The sequence below is a fragment of the Electrophorus electricus genome, chromosome 19, assembly GCF_013358815.1.
Source record: "Electrophorus electricus isolate fEleEle1 chromosome 19, fEleEle1.pri, whole genome shotgun sequence".
In the NCBI taxonomy this organism is placed as follows: Eukaryota; Metazoa; Chordata; class Actinopteri; order Gymnotiformes; family Gymnotidae; genus Electrophorus; species Electrophorus electricus.
In genome coordinates, this window is record NC_049553.1 from 9,430,275 (window position 1) to 9,445,451 (window position 15,177).

At 42.0% G+C, this 15,177-nt stretch overlaps 1 protein-coding gene across 1 annotated transcript in view; it reads right to left on the minus strand.

Moving 5' to 3' along the window:
- The window catches only part of dnah2 (dynein, axonemal, heavy chain 2), a 104,486-nt gene extending 91,824 nt beyond the window's left edge, over positions 1–12,662 (minus strand). The window contains exons 1-8 of the mRNA XM_035519901.1: positions 12,651–12,662; positions 10,360–10,529; positions 10,081–10,157; positions 8,912–9,082; positions 8,324–8,552; positions 5,499–5,609; positions 4,882–5,120; positions 3,677–3,868 (exon numbers count right to left, since the gene is read on the minus strand). Of these exons, the coding sequence (XP_035375794.1) occupies positions 3,677–3,868; positions 4,882–5,120; positions 5,499–5,609; positions 8,324–8,552; positions 8,912–9,082; positions 10,081–10,157; positions 10,360–10,513 (1,173 nt within the window). The 5' untranslated portion in view covers positions 10,514–10,529; positions 12,651–12,662. The remainder of the gene's footprint in view (positions 1–3,676; positions 3,869–4,881; positions 5,121–5,498; positions 5,610–8,323; positions 8,553–8,911; positions 9,083–10,080; positions 10,158–10,359; positions 10,530–12,650) is intronic.
- Positions 12,663–15,177: the final 2,515 nt, after the last annotated feature.

A 15,177-nucleotide genomic window follows, 5' to 3' on the forward strand; every position in this document is an offset into this window, starting at 1 on the left:
TAATTTTTTGCATCCACAGGAAATAGGGTTTAGGGTTTAGGCATGTCCTATACAGGGAAGCTTTAAGAATAAATATTTAACCATCTGAGAGTAAAATACTGAAGTGGTCTAGCTGTGTGCTAATGTACTCCTTTCCCCTAATCTCTCCATATGCTGAGGTGGAGATTAACACAGACTACAGGTGTTTGCTAAGAATCAGACAGGCGCTGCTTTCATCAAAGACACAGGCTTTTATGCCGGCTGTCACTCAGCTGTCCCTGACATTCAAAGATGCCGTTTGGGGAGCGGGTGAGGAGAGAGAAAGAGAGGGGAAGAAAAGCGAGTGTAATTATTAAATATGATGTATAAAGTGGAGAATGTGAAATGACAGATTTACTTTCATTTCTCTGATCAGTGGGTTAATCCAGGCAGAGAAAACACCAAGCTCTATGTTGAGACTCTATGTTGAGACACAGCACAAAGCAGACTGTGTGTGTGTGCATGTGTATGTTTGGGGGGATGGGGGGCAGCACACACTGAGGAGGGAAAATATATTCTGCACCTTGAGTTCAGAACCAAGTAAATTAAACTGATATGTAAATGACTCGAAATTCTCATTTTACCAAAAGGTTGAGGGTTCTATAGCATTAGCCAGCTTAGGAGTTAATAATATTTCCATCCCCTCTCCTTTAAAATGTGAAAAAAATGCTAAAAATGAAGACAAAATATGTTCCTGAGTCTTGCTCTCACAAGGCTTCTAAGTCCTCAAATAATCAGACTCTCATCCCAGGTCTCCGTAGGGATTCATGCTCAGCATCTAGAAGCATGTCTTCACTTCAGAACTTGAACCCCCCCCCCCCCCCCCCCCCCCCAATAATTTACTTTGTTTCTTGGGGGCTGTCGTGGTGGGGTGAGTTGCATATGATTTGTTGGATGCAGAAGAATAAGAGGAAAGACAGGCTGAGCACTTTAAGAAAGGCGGCAGATGGTGTTGAATATCTGAGACAAGGCAGAGAAGGAGGGAGGGGGCGGACAGCTTGTACAGCCACAGATCTCTTGTATGACAGTGCAATGAGGATATCAGTCTGTGAATACTGGTAACAATTATTACAAATGATGACTAAAGGCCTTATGTATCTCAGTTGTTCTTTTCTCTTTCTTTCTCCTCTGCATTAAGTGGAACGGCACATCAGAATCAAGAGTGAAGGCCCTCTAGCGCTGGCTGATTGGAAAATGATATTAAACCCGACAGGGGCTTCACCAGCTGAGGAAAAAGGAACCAAAAAGCAAACCAAAAAGAAATAAAGAAAAGCTGAAGCCCTGAAGGGGAGGCAGGGAAAAGTGGCACGTACGTACACATATATGTGCACACACACACTCAAACACACACACGGGTGCGCACAAATGACTCTGATGCCCTCTGATTAGAAATTATTACTTGGAAATGTCGGAAAGTGAACTGGGGTGCAGGTTCTGCCTCGCAGTGTATCTCTTTTTTCTTTTTCATTCCTTCTCTTTTTTTCCTTCATCATCCATCTCTCTCTCCTCCACATTTTTTTTCATTTCCAGCACAAATAGCACAATATAATATTTCCCTGTTGAGGTAACATTATTTTATGTGACTGCGGGGAGACATACTCTCAACCATAAGAGTGCAGTTAAAACTGTGCTGGAGCGATACAGGAATAACTGGGCCATTTCACTTCCATTAAACATGCTACCACTAACGTATAACTGAGCAAAGCCAACGAAAACACTCCGAGCAGGGTGGAGTATGTGGGCCAGGGTGCTGACAGAAATTACCCTTCTACAAAGATCTAACACCAGATTCACTGTTTCTCCAGTAATGAATACGGCTGGAATTTGGGTGTCGGAAACCAGTCGTACATCAGCATATGAGGATAATTTAGTTTGTGAGCGTAGGCCAGGCCTGTGGAGCAGGTAGAAAGATTCAGGTCACTGAGCCTTGAACGAGCCTGGCAGACTCCAAGCACAGTCAAGCCAATATGAACCAACACTGAGAAACATCCCACTATTACTCTGCACAGCTACAAACCTGAACAGAAAGGGATTACATCAGTTTCTGGAAGCTTACATTCTGGTTAATAGAAATTCAATAGTTCCACAAGAATTTCTGAAAACTAGAGCATAATGGAATAAGAGCATTATGAAACTTCTAGAAACAATGTTGACATCCTGACTCCTATCTTTTTGGAGGAAAACGAACACGTTCTCAACACTTAATATCCTGAGAATGAAGACCACACAGCAGGACTTTCATGTCGGTGAAGTATTTGGGACTGAGCAAAGTGAATATGGATGACTGACACACAGTGCAAGGGGTCAGACAGCTCACTGAATATCAGCTTAGTGTCGATCAGCTCACTGGGAAAATGTGACCACTCCATTTGGATGGACATTAGGGTTTCACCCTAGTAATCATAGTTAAACAGGGTGTGAAGGACAAACCTGGCAGGGATTGAAACAGGGATTCATGTTTGGCATAGGTTAAGTGGGACTTAGCACATCACTGTTCCTTCTATACCTGATACCTCAGACCAGGAATTGAAGCCATGCCACAAAGCAAAAACTCAGAAAAACATACAGTCTAGTGCAGTTCAACGTAATTACATACCTGAATATGGGGAGATTTATGACTTTTCAAATTAACACTAAGGCATAACAGTTAAATGTAGTTCTTGCAGTAGGTATATGCAATAGGCACTAGGTTATTATTTATTTATCAGTTTTGGTTTAACCAGCTCCAGCCTGCTGGCTGTGCCGATTGACAGATCGAATCGCGGTGTGACCAGAAGTGGTAGGCTTAAGGTAAGGCTCTGGACTGAGCGCCGAGTCTGGCAAGATGATAAAGTCCTTGGAACAATGGCTGTCTGAGGGCTCAATGTGAGCTTTAGGCAGACACTCCCTCCCTTTGCCCCCCAGGAAACAATTAGACCAAATGTTTTTGTACCAGACCGACTTTCCGTGATGTATTATCAAAGGAGGGAAAAAAAAAAGAAAGAGTGAAAAGAATGAAAGGTGCACGGGAGAAAGAAAGAGTGAAAGAAACAGAATGGCAACGAGAGCATATGATTCCAGCAGAGAAAGGGTCAGAGCACAATTATGAGAGGTTAAACGTTTTTTCCTCCGCTCTTGAACAGCTGGAGATGGAAATGAAAAGTGATGGAGGCGGCAAGCGAATGGTATTTGGGAGCCCACCGTGCACTGACGCAGGGTGCTCAACCCCTGATCTAACACACACGTGCGGCGTGATCTACAGAGCCTCGGCTGATGGCTTATCTGTACAGTGGAGCCCTGAAGCATGGCTGGCTTTGAAGTGCTGAGAACAGAGAGGAGAGAAAAAGAAAGAAAGAAAGAAAGAAAGAAAGAAAGAAAGAGGGTGAGAGACACAGAGAAAGAGAAAGGGTGGAAAAGAGGTAAACCAGGCAGTCAGCCGCTGGATGGCTACGGAGGTCTTTCCTGGGAAGATGCTGCAACCACGCTGAGTGGGTGCAGAGACTGTTGGAGTAAGCAACAGATCTGAGGAGCTTTTACCAAAATGCAATTGCGTCTTATCTTTGTTCAAAATCAGATGTAACTGCTTGTCAATGGAGAATCACAGTTGAAAAGACCTGACGTGCATATCAAGATTGCACCAGCAGGGAGGTCTGGACCAGTAAAGAAGGCCTCGGCATACCTTGCGGAAGAGTGACGTGAGCCTCTCACGCGTGTTGTAGTAGACGGAGTTGACCCAGATGATGCGGATGAGGTTAAGGATGTGGGCCAGCTTGGGTGTGACCTGGGGAGGTTTGAGCTGGGCCAGCTCCTCACATGGCTCTTTCAGCAGCAACAGGAAGGACAGGTTAGACTGGGCCTGCAATGAGCCATCCTGTAGGAACGGAAAACACTTCAGCAGCAGTTCGAGTCAGTTCCATGACATCAGCTTAAGATGCCTTGATTCAATTCCATTCGGAGTCACATTCAGTTAAATCCAGTTAGTAAACAGTATCCAATCAAACCAGCTTTACAACACCTAAATTCACTTCACTTAATCTTTTACTTGGGCTGCCTCAACAAACCCAGTTCAACAATTGATGTAAATTGAGTAGCATGTTAAGTCCTTTCACAAGAGGCTTTTGTAAAGCCTCAGTACAGCTCTGCTGTCACACGCCTGTGATCCTGCATACTGCTGACTCTCTTTCTGCAGTTCCAACATTAAGAGCAGCAATTAGCTGAAACGAAGGGTCAATCAATGTTGAATGTTTCATTATTTCACTCTGATTTCACTCTGACAACATTGATTTTTAGGGTCTCCAGAGAGTTTATAAAACAGAGGCCTGCAGATGCTGGAGCTCTGGGGGTCAGCCCTGAATTAAGCTGAGGGTTTAAGGCTCTGGCTAGGAGGTGCCCTTCCACACTGATCCAGGACCAGCAACCCATAGACAAACCAAGGCTTATTCATTATCAATACAGACTACAAATACTGGCCTCAGGAGGAGTGATGTAAGGCATAACACTTGGCATTCAGACAGAGCCTTTGGACATGGTCTGCCTCCTGATTTAAATGAGCAGCCTTGCCGACTCATCACAGTAATGCCCGAGTGCAGTGCAGCCTCATTTCTGTGGGGTGAGGAGAAGTTGATCAGGAGCTGCCTATAAATCATCAACAGTGAGCGAATGTTCTTGCTCAGACCATTACCCCTGTGCATAGCCTCTCTGCTGTCTGTCTCACTCTTTCTCACACCCACAAAGACATGCACACACACACACACACACACACACACACACACACACACACACACACACACACACACACACACACACACACACACACACACACACACACACACACACACACACACACACACACACACACATACACACACACGCACTTTCCTGTACCTGGATCTGCTTGGTTAGTCTGCAGAATGGAGGCACATAAGAGGACTTGCAGTGCTGCAGTGTGGCCTGGATGTGGCAAACTCCGGGTTTCTGGAGCTGCAGGATGATGCCAGAGAGGTCGTCACAACGACTCCTCCAGAAGGCAAGCTCCTCCAGAGGACCAGAGCTGTCTACCATCTCTATCATCTCCTGTGCATTTAGCACCTCCTTCATCTGACGAGTCCAATGGATCATCACCACTGAGAGATCCGAAGACAAAAGCAGAACTGGGATTACAGGGAAACAATTCCAGACGTACACTATACAAACTTCTACTTTATACACCAACTATGCATTAGGGTATCCTTGGAATAACATATCTGACACATATAAGAACTTCAGCCTTCTTATGCTTAAACAGCCTGAGGCGAATTTCCACCCGTACCTTCTCTTATCTTACACCTTATCTGGATCCGAAGCTGTTCGTATAGCCCTAAAGCATCCCTTTAACCCAGGTGCCAGCCCTTAAGGGGCAATTCAATAAAACCTCTTTAGTCATCTACATAGCACTACTAAAGCCAGTGGACAGTTTGCCCTTTACATAGCCCCCGGAGCCTGTGCTCCTCCATGGTGCTTACCCTCCAGCCTCTGCACCAGAGCTTTGTCCCTGGCAGCCACCTCTGGGCTGCGCTGCAGGGCTTCCATGGGGATGTAAAGCACCGTGTTTCCCACAAGTCTAAACCGGCTATCTGTGGAGAGCAGGATACAATGCAGCAGTAATGTAATACTGTGGAGTAAACCCATGCCAAAGTATCATACTGTCGAAACTAAAAAAATAAATATAAAAATGATTTAAATAAATAAATAAACAGCCCACTAACTGATGAGTGCTTGGGCAACGTATTCTAAGAGACCACACACTAGTCTGTGCAATAACACAGCACAATACAGCACAATAATGCAGCACATTATCACATCGCTGTTCTTATTACACCTCATCATTTACTGCATTACTGAGCAAATCGATTTGATAATACAACAGGTTTGCAGCCAGGGGAAATGTAATGATATGAAAAAATAAGGGAGAAGCAATAAAGGTTATTTTGATTTTTGTGTGTGCACTTGTGCAGCATACATGCCGCACACTGCCACAAAAGGGCTTATCACTGCTGTTCCTCTTCTTTTGTTCTTCTGCGTGCTTTTCCTTCTCAGCCTTTCCATCCCACTTCCCTGCTGGACAGCTCTACATCACCTGCTGTGCTACTTGATCATTTAGAGAGGGAACGTGGGATAAAAATATATAACTGAGAGGCATGAAATGCAATCACTGAAGGTAAGAAAAGTTTGAAAGTCAGAGGAAGAGAGAGAGAGAGAAAGAAAAAAGAGAAAGAAGAAAAGGGGACGCAAAAAGTACACAGCATACTCAGAGGTGGAAAGATTAAAGGGAAAAAGACAGAATATCAGTGTGACCAGCAGAGCGGCTGGCTCCTTCTGCGAGGGTGGTTATGAACAAGAGAAATAAACAGGAGCAGAGCAGAAGAACACAATGACAGTGTTCGATTGGCCCTTACAGAGAGAACAAAGGCAAGCGAAGAGGAAATACAAGAGAGAGAAATAATGAGACAACAGAGTGGCAACTGAATGAGTCACAGGCAACAACAGAAAGATGTGTATGTGTGTGTGTGTGTGTGTGTGTGTGTGTGTGTGTGTGTGTGTGTGTGTGTGTGTGTGCACGTGTCTATGTAATAGTTTGAAGGAGTGATAAATATGAGTAAAAGCATATCATGGTTCTTTTGTTAGTGTTGGAGGAGTCTTACAAAATCTTACAATCGCCTCATTTATATGTTCCTGTAAACTCTCACAATTTTAGTGAATGAAAGAAATCTGTTGTATGAATCAAGGCTTTTACTTAATCGCTTAAGAATGAATAGTGCTTAATTGTTATTTTTGGATTAGGCATAAGAAGTGAAATCAATACACCTCTGGGACTAAATCAACCATCCTCTTTAAAGCTAAATCTGTTTTAGTATACTCTGTTTAACAACCTAAATACATCATCAGGGGTCACCGGAGTACACACTGTGACATCATTTTTATTGCTTTAGTGAATTAAAACAAGAATCAAAGCAACTCCCTGTCGAGTGTTTACTCTCCAGGGCTGATTTGGCTGCCTCTTTTTTCTTCTCCATAATATTTCTGTAGCCTTGAAATGTGTTTCTGGAACTGCAGGCATATTGACTTGAACATGATCTGGTGAAATGTGTATCTGAGGGAAAGAAAAGAGATTGGGGAGAATGGCAAAAGTAACCGAAATGGCTCCCTGATTGGGCAGGATGCCGTGCACCAAGGTCTTCTGCCCAGGTAAGAATAGCATCTGATTGGTGGAACAGTGATTTGTGTTTAGTCAGGGCATGTAAAGGTGATGTGGGTGTGCTGATTGGTGCGATTAGTCTAATAATTGAACCATCACAATGGAACAAAGTGCTGGGTGATTACCTCTAAATGTTGGCAGTGCAGGAAACCTTGGGCCTGCATTTACAGAGGAGCTCAGAGGTAGAGCATGGCCTCTGGATCAGCCTTGTTTTCTTAGCACACAGTAATAAAGTTTGACATGCGAATAGGGAGTCTGACTCCAGATCAGCTGTCTCAGGAGCTTATGAAATATGTATATGGGCCATGCTTTGACCAACCCAGAAAGGGAGATAAGAGCAGCCCCCTGGCTACACAGTGAAAGAGCAATTCAGAAAGTCCTGTAAAGTCAACGTGAAGTGAGAGAGAGAGAGAGAGAGAGAAAGATCAATGCAATCGTCCTGCCTACACTTGGTGGATGAAAAGGAAATGGCCTGACAGTAGAACCTGAACTGCTGGATGATTTTTTATATGGATCATTTTCATCAGTAAATAAACTCCGGAGTAGAAATGTGGTGCATATAGACGTCCTGAACTTCAGTCAAATTACCAGAAGTAATACTGCTTGCAGTATCCAAAAAGCCACACACACAAAATATGTGAAAAGAGAATATTAGCATTATTGTTTTGTGGTACTGAATATGGCGGACCCAAATATGACGGCCCTCTGAGTCCAGAACTTAAGGGTCCCCAGGACTACTCTTATACATGATGTACAGTCTAATGGCATCAATGCAAAAACTTGGACATGAGCCCATAAGCTTTCCTGTACATTTAATGTGTTTGCAAATCATGATGTCTGGCACAGGCATCAGCACACATTCAGTGACAATCTATTTGTTTATTGCAGTGCGCACTGAGAGGAAAGGAAGTGTTATGGCTATTTGGAGGAGTGGTGCTACCCGGAGATTTCTTGGTTAAAACCCAAACTCCCTATCAAGTGATTAGGCAAAGCAAATATTCTTGTCATGGTAGCTTGATGCTGGTACCCAAGAAAGTGGCTCCTGAATGACGTTCTTGAGAGTGGTGTGACACTCAGGCTCATGTCCTGTACCTGTGAGGGTGGTGAGGAAGCGGTCCATGTGTGCTGAGTAGATGTTCTTGATGCTCTCTGGCCAGGCTGTACTGAAGATGACCTGTGGCGCATGCACACCACTCATCAGCCTCAGCAGGCTCTCCATAGCCCCTCCCCTCACTGTGCCAAACTGCAAACAGCTCTCGAAACTCTCCTCCGTAATCACCGACTCCTCCTCACGTATGAAGTAGGCCAGCTGCTCCACCACCTGTGTGAGGGGAAGAGAGAGAGATAGAAGAAGAAAGAGGGGTAATATTTCTTAATTCACAGCTCTAACGGATCATCAGTAGTCATGAATGAATGAGAAATATGAATGAGAGATTGCTTTGCGGCTGTTTTAAAACTAAAATGCTGGATTTACTTGAACGGAAAACAGTGATAAATCACTGATCGTTGCAGATTTGATCATTAAATAAGATCATTTCTAAAAACGTTCAAGACTGAACACAAAAACTGTGATTTACAACTCCTGCATAATTTGCAGCGTCATCCGTCACTTGTGATGTACGACTGCTGCCCTGATCCAGCGCCACATCTCACTGCGTCCCAGAATAGAGCTGGCAGTACCTGGCTTGGCATGGCGTACTGCACAGACAGGCCAGCAAAAGGGTCACGGTAGATAATGAGAATCCTGATTGTGGCATCTGTGATGAACTTGTCCACGGCTCTGTTATTTTCGTCTGACCAGGAAGCCTCAGTTACACCCTTCAAAGCCACACATTTCTTAAACAGCTCCCTCTGCAATGTGTAGTTGGTAAGAGAAACAATTATTTGTGAATTCCTATTACTTTTAGAAAATTATATTTATTGTAGGTTGCAAATGACCAATATATCACTGGACATCTCTTAATATCTAAGCCACAGTATCCATAAAAAATAACAATTAAATATATATACATTTTATACATTGTAAACAAATAATTATTTTATTAATAATGTAAGCAACTTTACCTTAAAACTTACAGTCGTATTTTTTTTTTCCCTACAAACAACAATAATCACACTACATCTGACAGTATTGACCTTTGTCTATGATCTGATCCAGTGCTCTGTGCTCACCAGCTGCCATTTCTACAGGGTCTCCCAACAGGGGCCATAGGGGTCACAGCATGTAAATGCCATTGCTCCTTTTCCAGCCAAAGGGCTATAATTAATTCTAATAATTCCACTGATGCAAAGGACAGAGTAGCAAGTTCACTGACCCATCCCCTCCCTATCACGGTATGCTTTCTAGGTGGTTCTCCTCCCCTGCTGCTATTTCCTCAGGGAAGGCAACATATGTGAGTAGAGGTTATCTTTCCTGTTTAAGTTTAAGAGAAAAATGAGCTCAGAATTCATCCTGGTGTCTGCAGGAACCTGTGATACTGATTACAAATCCCTTTTCCAATCCCAACTTAGAGCAGTTGGCAGGGGAGAAAGCCATGTTTCCATTGGCCGAACTGTGGGAATTTGCTGAATTTGTGTGATCAATGAGGCATAGTTAATGAAGACAGTCCAAGCAGAACTTTGTGTGGAGGAAAATGAATCAACAACTCTCTCACATTACACATTAGAAGAACTAAATAACATAGATATAAAAGCAGTGATTAGTGCACCAGGACTTCAGTTTTTAAAAACTCCAGCAAGTGAAATTATGAATTGCAGATTACAATCAGATATGAATCACAATCAGTGTGAGGTATTTCATCACTGACTGTACTTCAAAGCCTCTAATTTAACACAAATGAGTGAATTACAAGGCTTTTGATGTGTGGATCCTCTTCCTCTGGCACTGCTAAAAAGGTCTGGTCAGTCTCCTCTTGAATATCACCCACTAGCTCCATATGCAGGCACACACACACACACACACACACACACACACACACACACACACACACACACAGCAGGTTAATGAATGAGTTATATTTTGTCATTGAGTGATTGTACAAGAAAATATAATTAGCAAAATGAGTAATGTATAATGCACTATTTATAAACCACTTCATCATCTAAGAATTGTATCTTTACTCTCTTACCTGGAGGCTCAGTTTCTGAACCTTCTAGGAAGGACTCATTTGGGACTGGTGAGGCCGCTGCACTCTCGCCCTTAGAATGGCCCTTCCCTGAACTGGAGCGCTTAGATTTGCCTGAGGACAGATGCCCTGTTCGGGGACTCTCCAGGTCAGCCATAATGAGACTGCTCCAGCTACAAGGGAAGAGGACGAAGACCAATCAGAGAAGAAGACCAATCATAGAGAGCCAATGCATTGCCCAAGACTGGGTCATAGAGCAATGGACTACTGTAGCAGCTTCACAGTTGTAATTTAATGTTATTAAATCACAGTCTATGTCCAAATGGAAAGTTAGTACTTGTCAGTTGGACTCAAATCCAATCACCACAAACTCTACAGTGAGGTCAGGATGTAACTTAAAATTACTTTGATAGCTGATGGAGGGAATCTGACTGGTTCTGTTTCAGTCAAGCATCAGCAAAACTTCTGAGTGACAGGACTACAATCTAATGCATATCTGTCCCTTCTCAAGTTATGAGAACTGCTGAATGCAAATGGAAGACTTGTATTTGAAATATTCTCTCAGCTTCCCCAAGGGAGGGTAGCTGCCAAATTGGTAGTGCAATAGGTTCCTATACAAAACTACTCAATATGGTATTCTGCTACAGAATGCTTAGCTGAATGTATCCCTAAGTATATAATCAGTATTATTTTTGTTGTTATTCTTAGTCTTATTGGCTCACTAGTAACTTTGCACATGATATTTAGTATAAATTCATTATACTGATTTCATTAATCATTGAGATTTAATTTGGATTAGTTTCCACTGTTATACAGTCTAACTAAAACACATCAGAATGGTTAATTGTCAGAGTTTTCCTGTTATCCAAGACATGCCTAATCAGCCTGAGAGAACTGCAAAGTGATTAATCACAGATAAAGCATGCAAACAGTCAATTATAAACACCAAAACATTTAGGCCAAAATCTATGTACTGGCCTGAGAGAGAAACAGCAGCTATTAAGTAAAGGCTTGGGGCCAGTCTTGATACTACAGTGCTGTACACCCTAGTAGTCTCACATAAGGAAGCATGTCTGAGTGAAATAACTAAGAGTAACATATATATGGTTCATAAACAATTTATTTGATGTTGCTTCCTCCGTTTCTACCTTTGCTTGTCAACACTAGTGGCATCACTTAGATTACTGAAGCTTTGATTCAGTTCACCAGTTGTCAGTTTCTTGAAAACAGTATATGATAGAGCAGACACATTATTGTAGACAAAGCTAAAGGCAGAAAGAGAGAGACTGGGAGAGAATGGGAAAGACATTGTAATGAAAGAACATTTACAATAAGATGTGAAACATCAAACTCCGCTTACATCAGAATTGAGAGGCAGCGAAGTTGACATTGATCAATAACATTAATATGCGCCTGTGAAGTTCATTGCTTTGGGCTGAGAAGAAGTGACTGCTGTAGTGACAAAACCAACTTTGTTGGCAGTGGGAGGATTATTGTAGGCAAAGCAATGCCAATATAAGCCTCAAAGGCTTTGAAATGCAATTCTTAACTCTTGCAGTAAGTTTATATTGCTCCCTCTTCATTATATTAGCTAACTGACTGATCAATGCGACGTCAAGTCTGTCGGCAAGATAGGTAGATTTTCCAGTGGCTGTATTACCATTTCCTTAACTGGTTAAATAATTCTGCAATTAAATAATTCTGAAATTTCTCCAGGATCAGTGAAGTTGTGTCTATCTAAAGTGTAATGTTTTCTAGCTATGCTAACCACCTGTCCCACATTACACTGGTGCCTGGTCTAGGCGGGTGGAAGTACATTAGCTAGCTAGCTACCTGTGCCTTTTCAGTCATCTGACTAGAGTTCTAGAAACCACATCCACACCAGCAACTAGATATCTACTAGTTATTACACTGAAAGGAAACTGCAAGGTGTGATTGTTACACGGATTGTGATTGTTACACGGAGTACATCGCTACATGTAGTTAAATGTGACTTTAAAGTGTAGGCCTAGGTTGTAGTTAGTATTAGTATTGCTATTTAGTTAAGATGGTTATCTAGGGTTGCGCATTGGATGGCTATGCATAGCTCACTAGGCTAACTAGCTGCATATGCCTTACCTTTGAAGGTGACAAACTTAAACTCCCGATACGACTCTAAAGTTTTAGGTATTTACTAACCAAGTATAGTAAGGAACGCTATTTATGATTTTTTTTTTTTAAAAAAAATAAATGTTTACATTTATAACGTTGCCTGCCTAACCTATAATCTTTTCGCTTGGTCGGTTGAAGCTAACCTCTGCCTCTTCGTCCCAGTTTGGTGCGCGTGTAAACATGTTGCTATGGAAACAGTGCACATACCCTGAGGGGAACCGTTGCCATTACACAGCTGTCCTCACGTCTGATAAACCCGCCTTAGAGGAAAAGGTACAGACGCATCCATAACTCCTCGTTTTTATTCACTGTAAGCTGATCTCACCTAATGCAAGTTTTTAAAATTTGCGCGTCGAGGAGAAGGTGTCACGTCTTGTAAAAGTTTGAATGAATACAATCAGCAATGGTCGCTACAGCTCTGTTGGCTGAAAGCTTATTTGTTTAGCGTTAAAAAATAAAAAGTTGGTTGTTTAACCATATGCTTGTCTACTGATTCACATATCAGTAGGGGCTGGATTAGAATTAATTCAAAAATATTTTTAAGGAAGTCCTTGTCTTTGCCGTGCATGACTGAATATGTTGCCCGGTTGATGCTCCTAAGCACTGAGGCGGAGAACCTAAGAGTTTTCTTTACGAGGAAAACAAGCCAGTGGGTATTTTCTCCTATTTTCTTCTGAATGTTTTCTGACTCCGCTAAAACACTATTCAACAAAAGTGATTAAAAACATTTTAGTACCAGACTCAAAGTATAGGCGAATGAAGATCCACAGACGATTGGATGGACAGACGTTGGAAAATTAGCCCCTTAATTATTTCTAGCATACATTTCAAGGATTTGTGTGTCTTACATGTTTATTTTGTAGCCTAGCAGCTCATCTGTCATTTTAACCACTAACTTATTCCACCGTTTGCATTCAAGAGGAAGCAAAGTGACAAGCACTACTAGCACTGTGCCAGACAGTTGACCCCCGAGAATCTCCCAAGCCTCTTCCACGTTTTTAAGAGTAAGTACAGCGACTGTCTTTTCCTCCCTCAGAAAACTGAGGAGCATATCTCTGAAATGAGTCATTACTGGATTTTGTGATCTTTTATTTAAAAAATGGAAGACTAAAGATTAGCCCAAACAGTCCAACCCCTGTAGATGTGGGTTGAATAGGTTCTGATAATGTCACTCATCTAGTCAGCATTCATCTTATAATGCATTTCTCTCAATTACAGCTGCACAACCAAAATATTTTAGTAGAAAGAGGACCTCTGGGTTTGACAACTTTTACATCTGCAAATCAAATCTAATTTGCTAGAAAGACAACATTTTCACAGTATTTCATTTTCACAGTATTTCCTTACGATTTATTCAAAAGAATGATAAGATTTGCTTTTATAATTATAAAAATACTTCTGCAAGAAGTTGAAAGGTTGATTTAAAGGAAGGAATATACTAACTATAAATTAAAGCCACAATTACTGTAGTTGGCCTATGTATCTTCATAATGCAACTTTAATTTCAAGTTTCTATTAAATGCCACAAGAGATGCTATCTAGTAGAAACATCTAGTGTAGGGCCTAGAGTATGATATGCAGTAAGCTTAATAGTTAAAATAGTTGTTACTGGAGGCAGTACAATGGAAAACAGTGAGAAAAGTTATTCCACATTCATTGTACAGTTCAACATATAACATTAAATAGGCTATTTTACAGTCAGCACTTTACTAGTGGCCATTAAAGGCAAACACTGATTGTTGTGTCTTTGATTAATGTGCTCTTCTTGAGTAGAAAATAATTACTGGCCTTAGAATAAAATATTATACCAACATTCACTCTGTGCAGTAGCAGCACAGGAGGCCAGGTCTGATTGGCAGATTTGTGTGTGTGTGTGTGTGTGTGTGTGTGTGTTGGGTGTCAAGGGCTCTCTCTGAGTGGAATGGAAGAGTGAGTCAGCAGGGGTGCTAATGCAGAAATGACCAGGACTGATGCACTCTCACTGAACAGCCGCAGGCTCTCAGAAACAGCCCCCCTATGAGTGCTTCGCATTATCTACCACCACACACATAGGTCTGCATCCAGGTCTCCACTCCCATACTGTGAATCTCAGTATATGCCCTAGAATTGCTAACTATGTCCTTACAAACTGCTACACAGAACCCCAGATGAATAGTTTATGCCTTTATGCAGGCAGAGTTTGTTTTTTTTTCATCCACTATACATTTGGTTGCATTTCACACAGTGAACCGGTGGAGGCTGCTGTGAAGAAGGTTTGGGGGAACTATAGTGTGATGCTGCAGGGCTCCTTGGACCTTATTGCTTCCTCAGGGAAGTTATGCATTAGTTGGCTTATGTGAGGCTTCAAGCCCTGGCGTTCTTCAAGTGGACAAACGTACCCCACATTTATTGCTTGCCTCAAGAAATAATAATGTCAGCTTAACGTATGTGTGTCCAGAGAGAGGCACTGAAGCATCCTACCAAAACAAACAACCCTCAGCCCCTTTAATAAAATATAGTGGTGCATAGACACTAACTCAATATTTTGTTTATCTTTGTTGTTGGTCAAAACAGGCAGAGAGCCCCATTTTCAATTTTTTAAACTCATTCATTTTATTTTTTCAATAAATCCTTTATTGAGAGGGAACACTAACAAGTTTAGCTTATATACTGTGACAGAAAGCAGAGCTT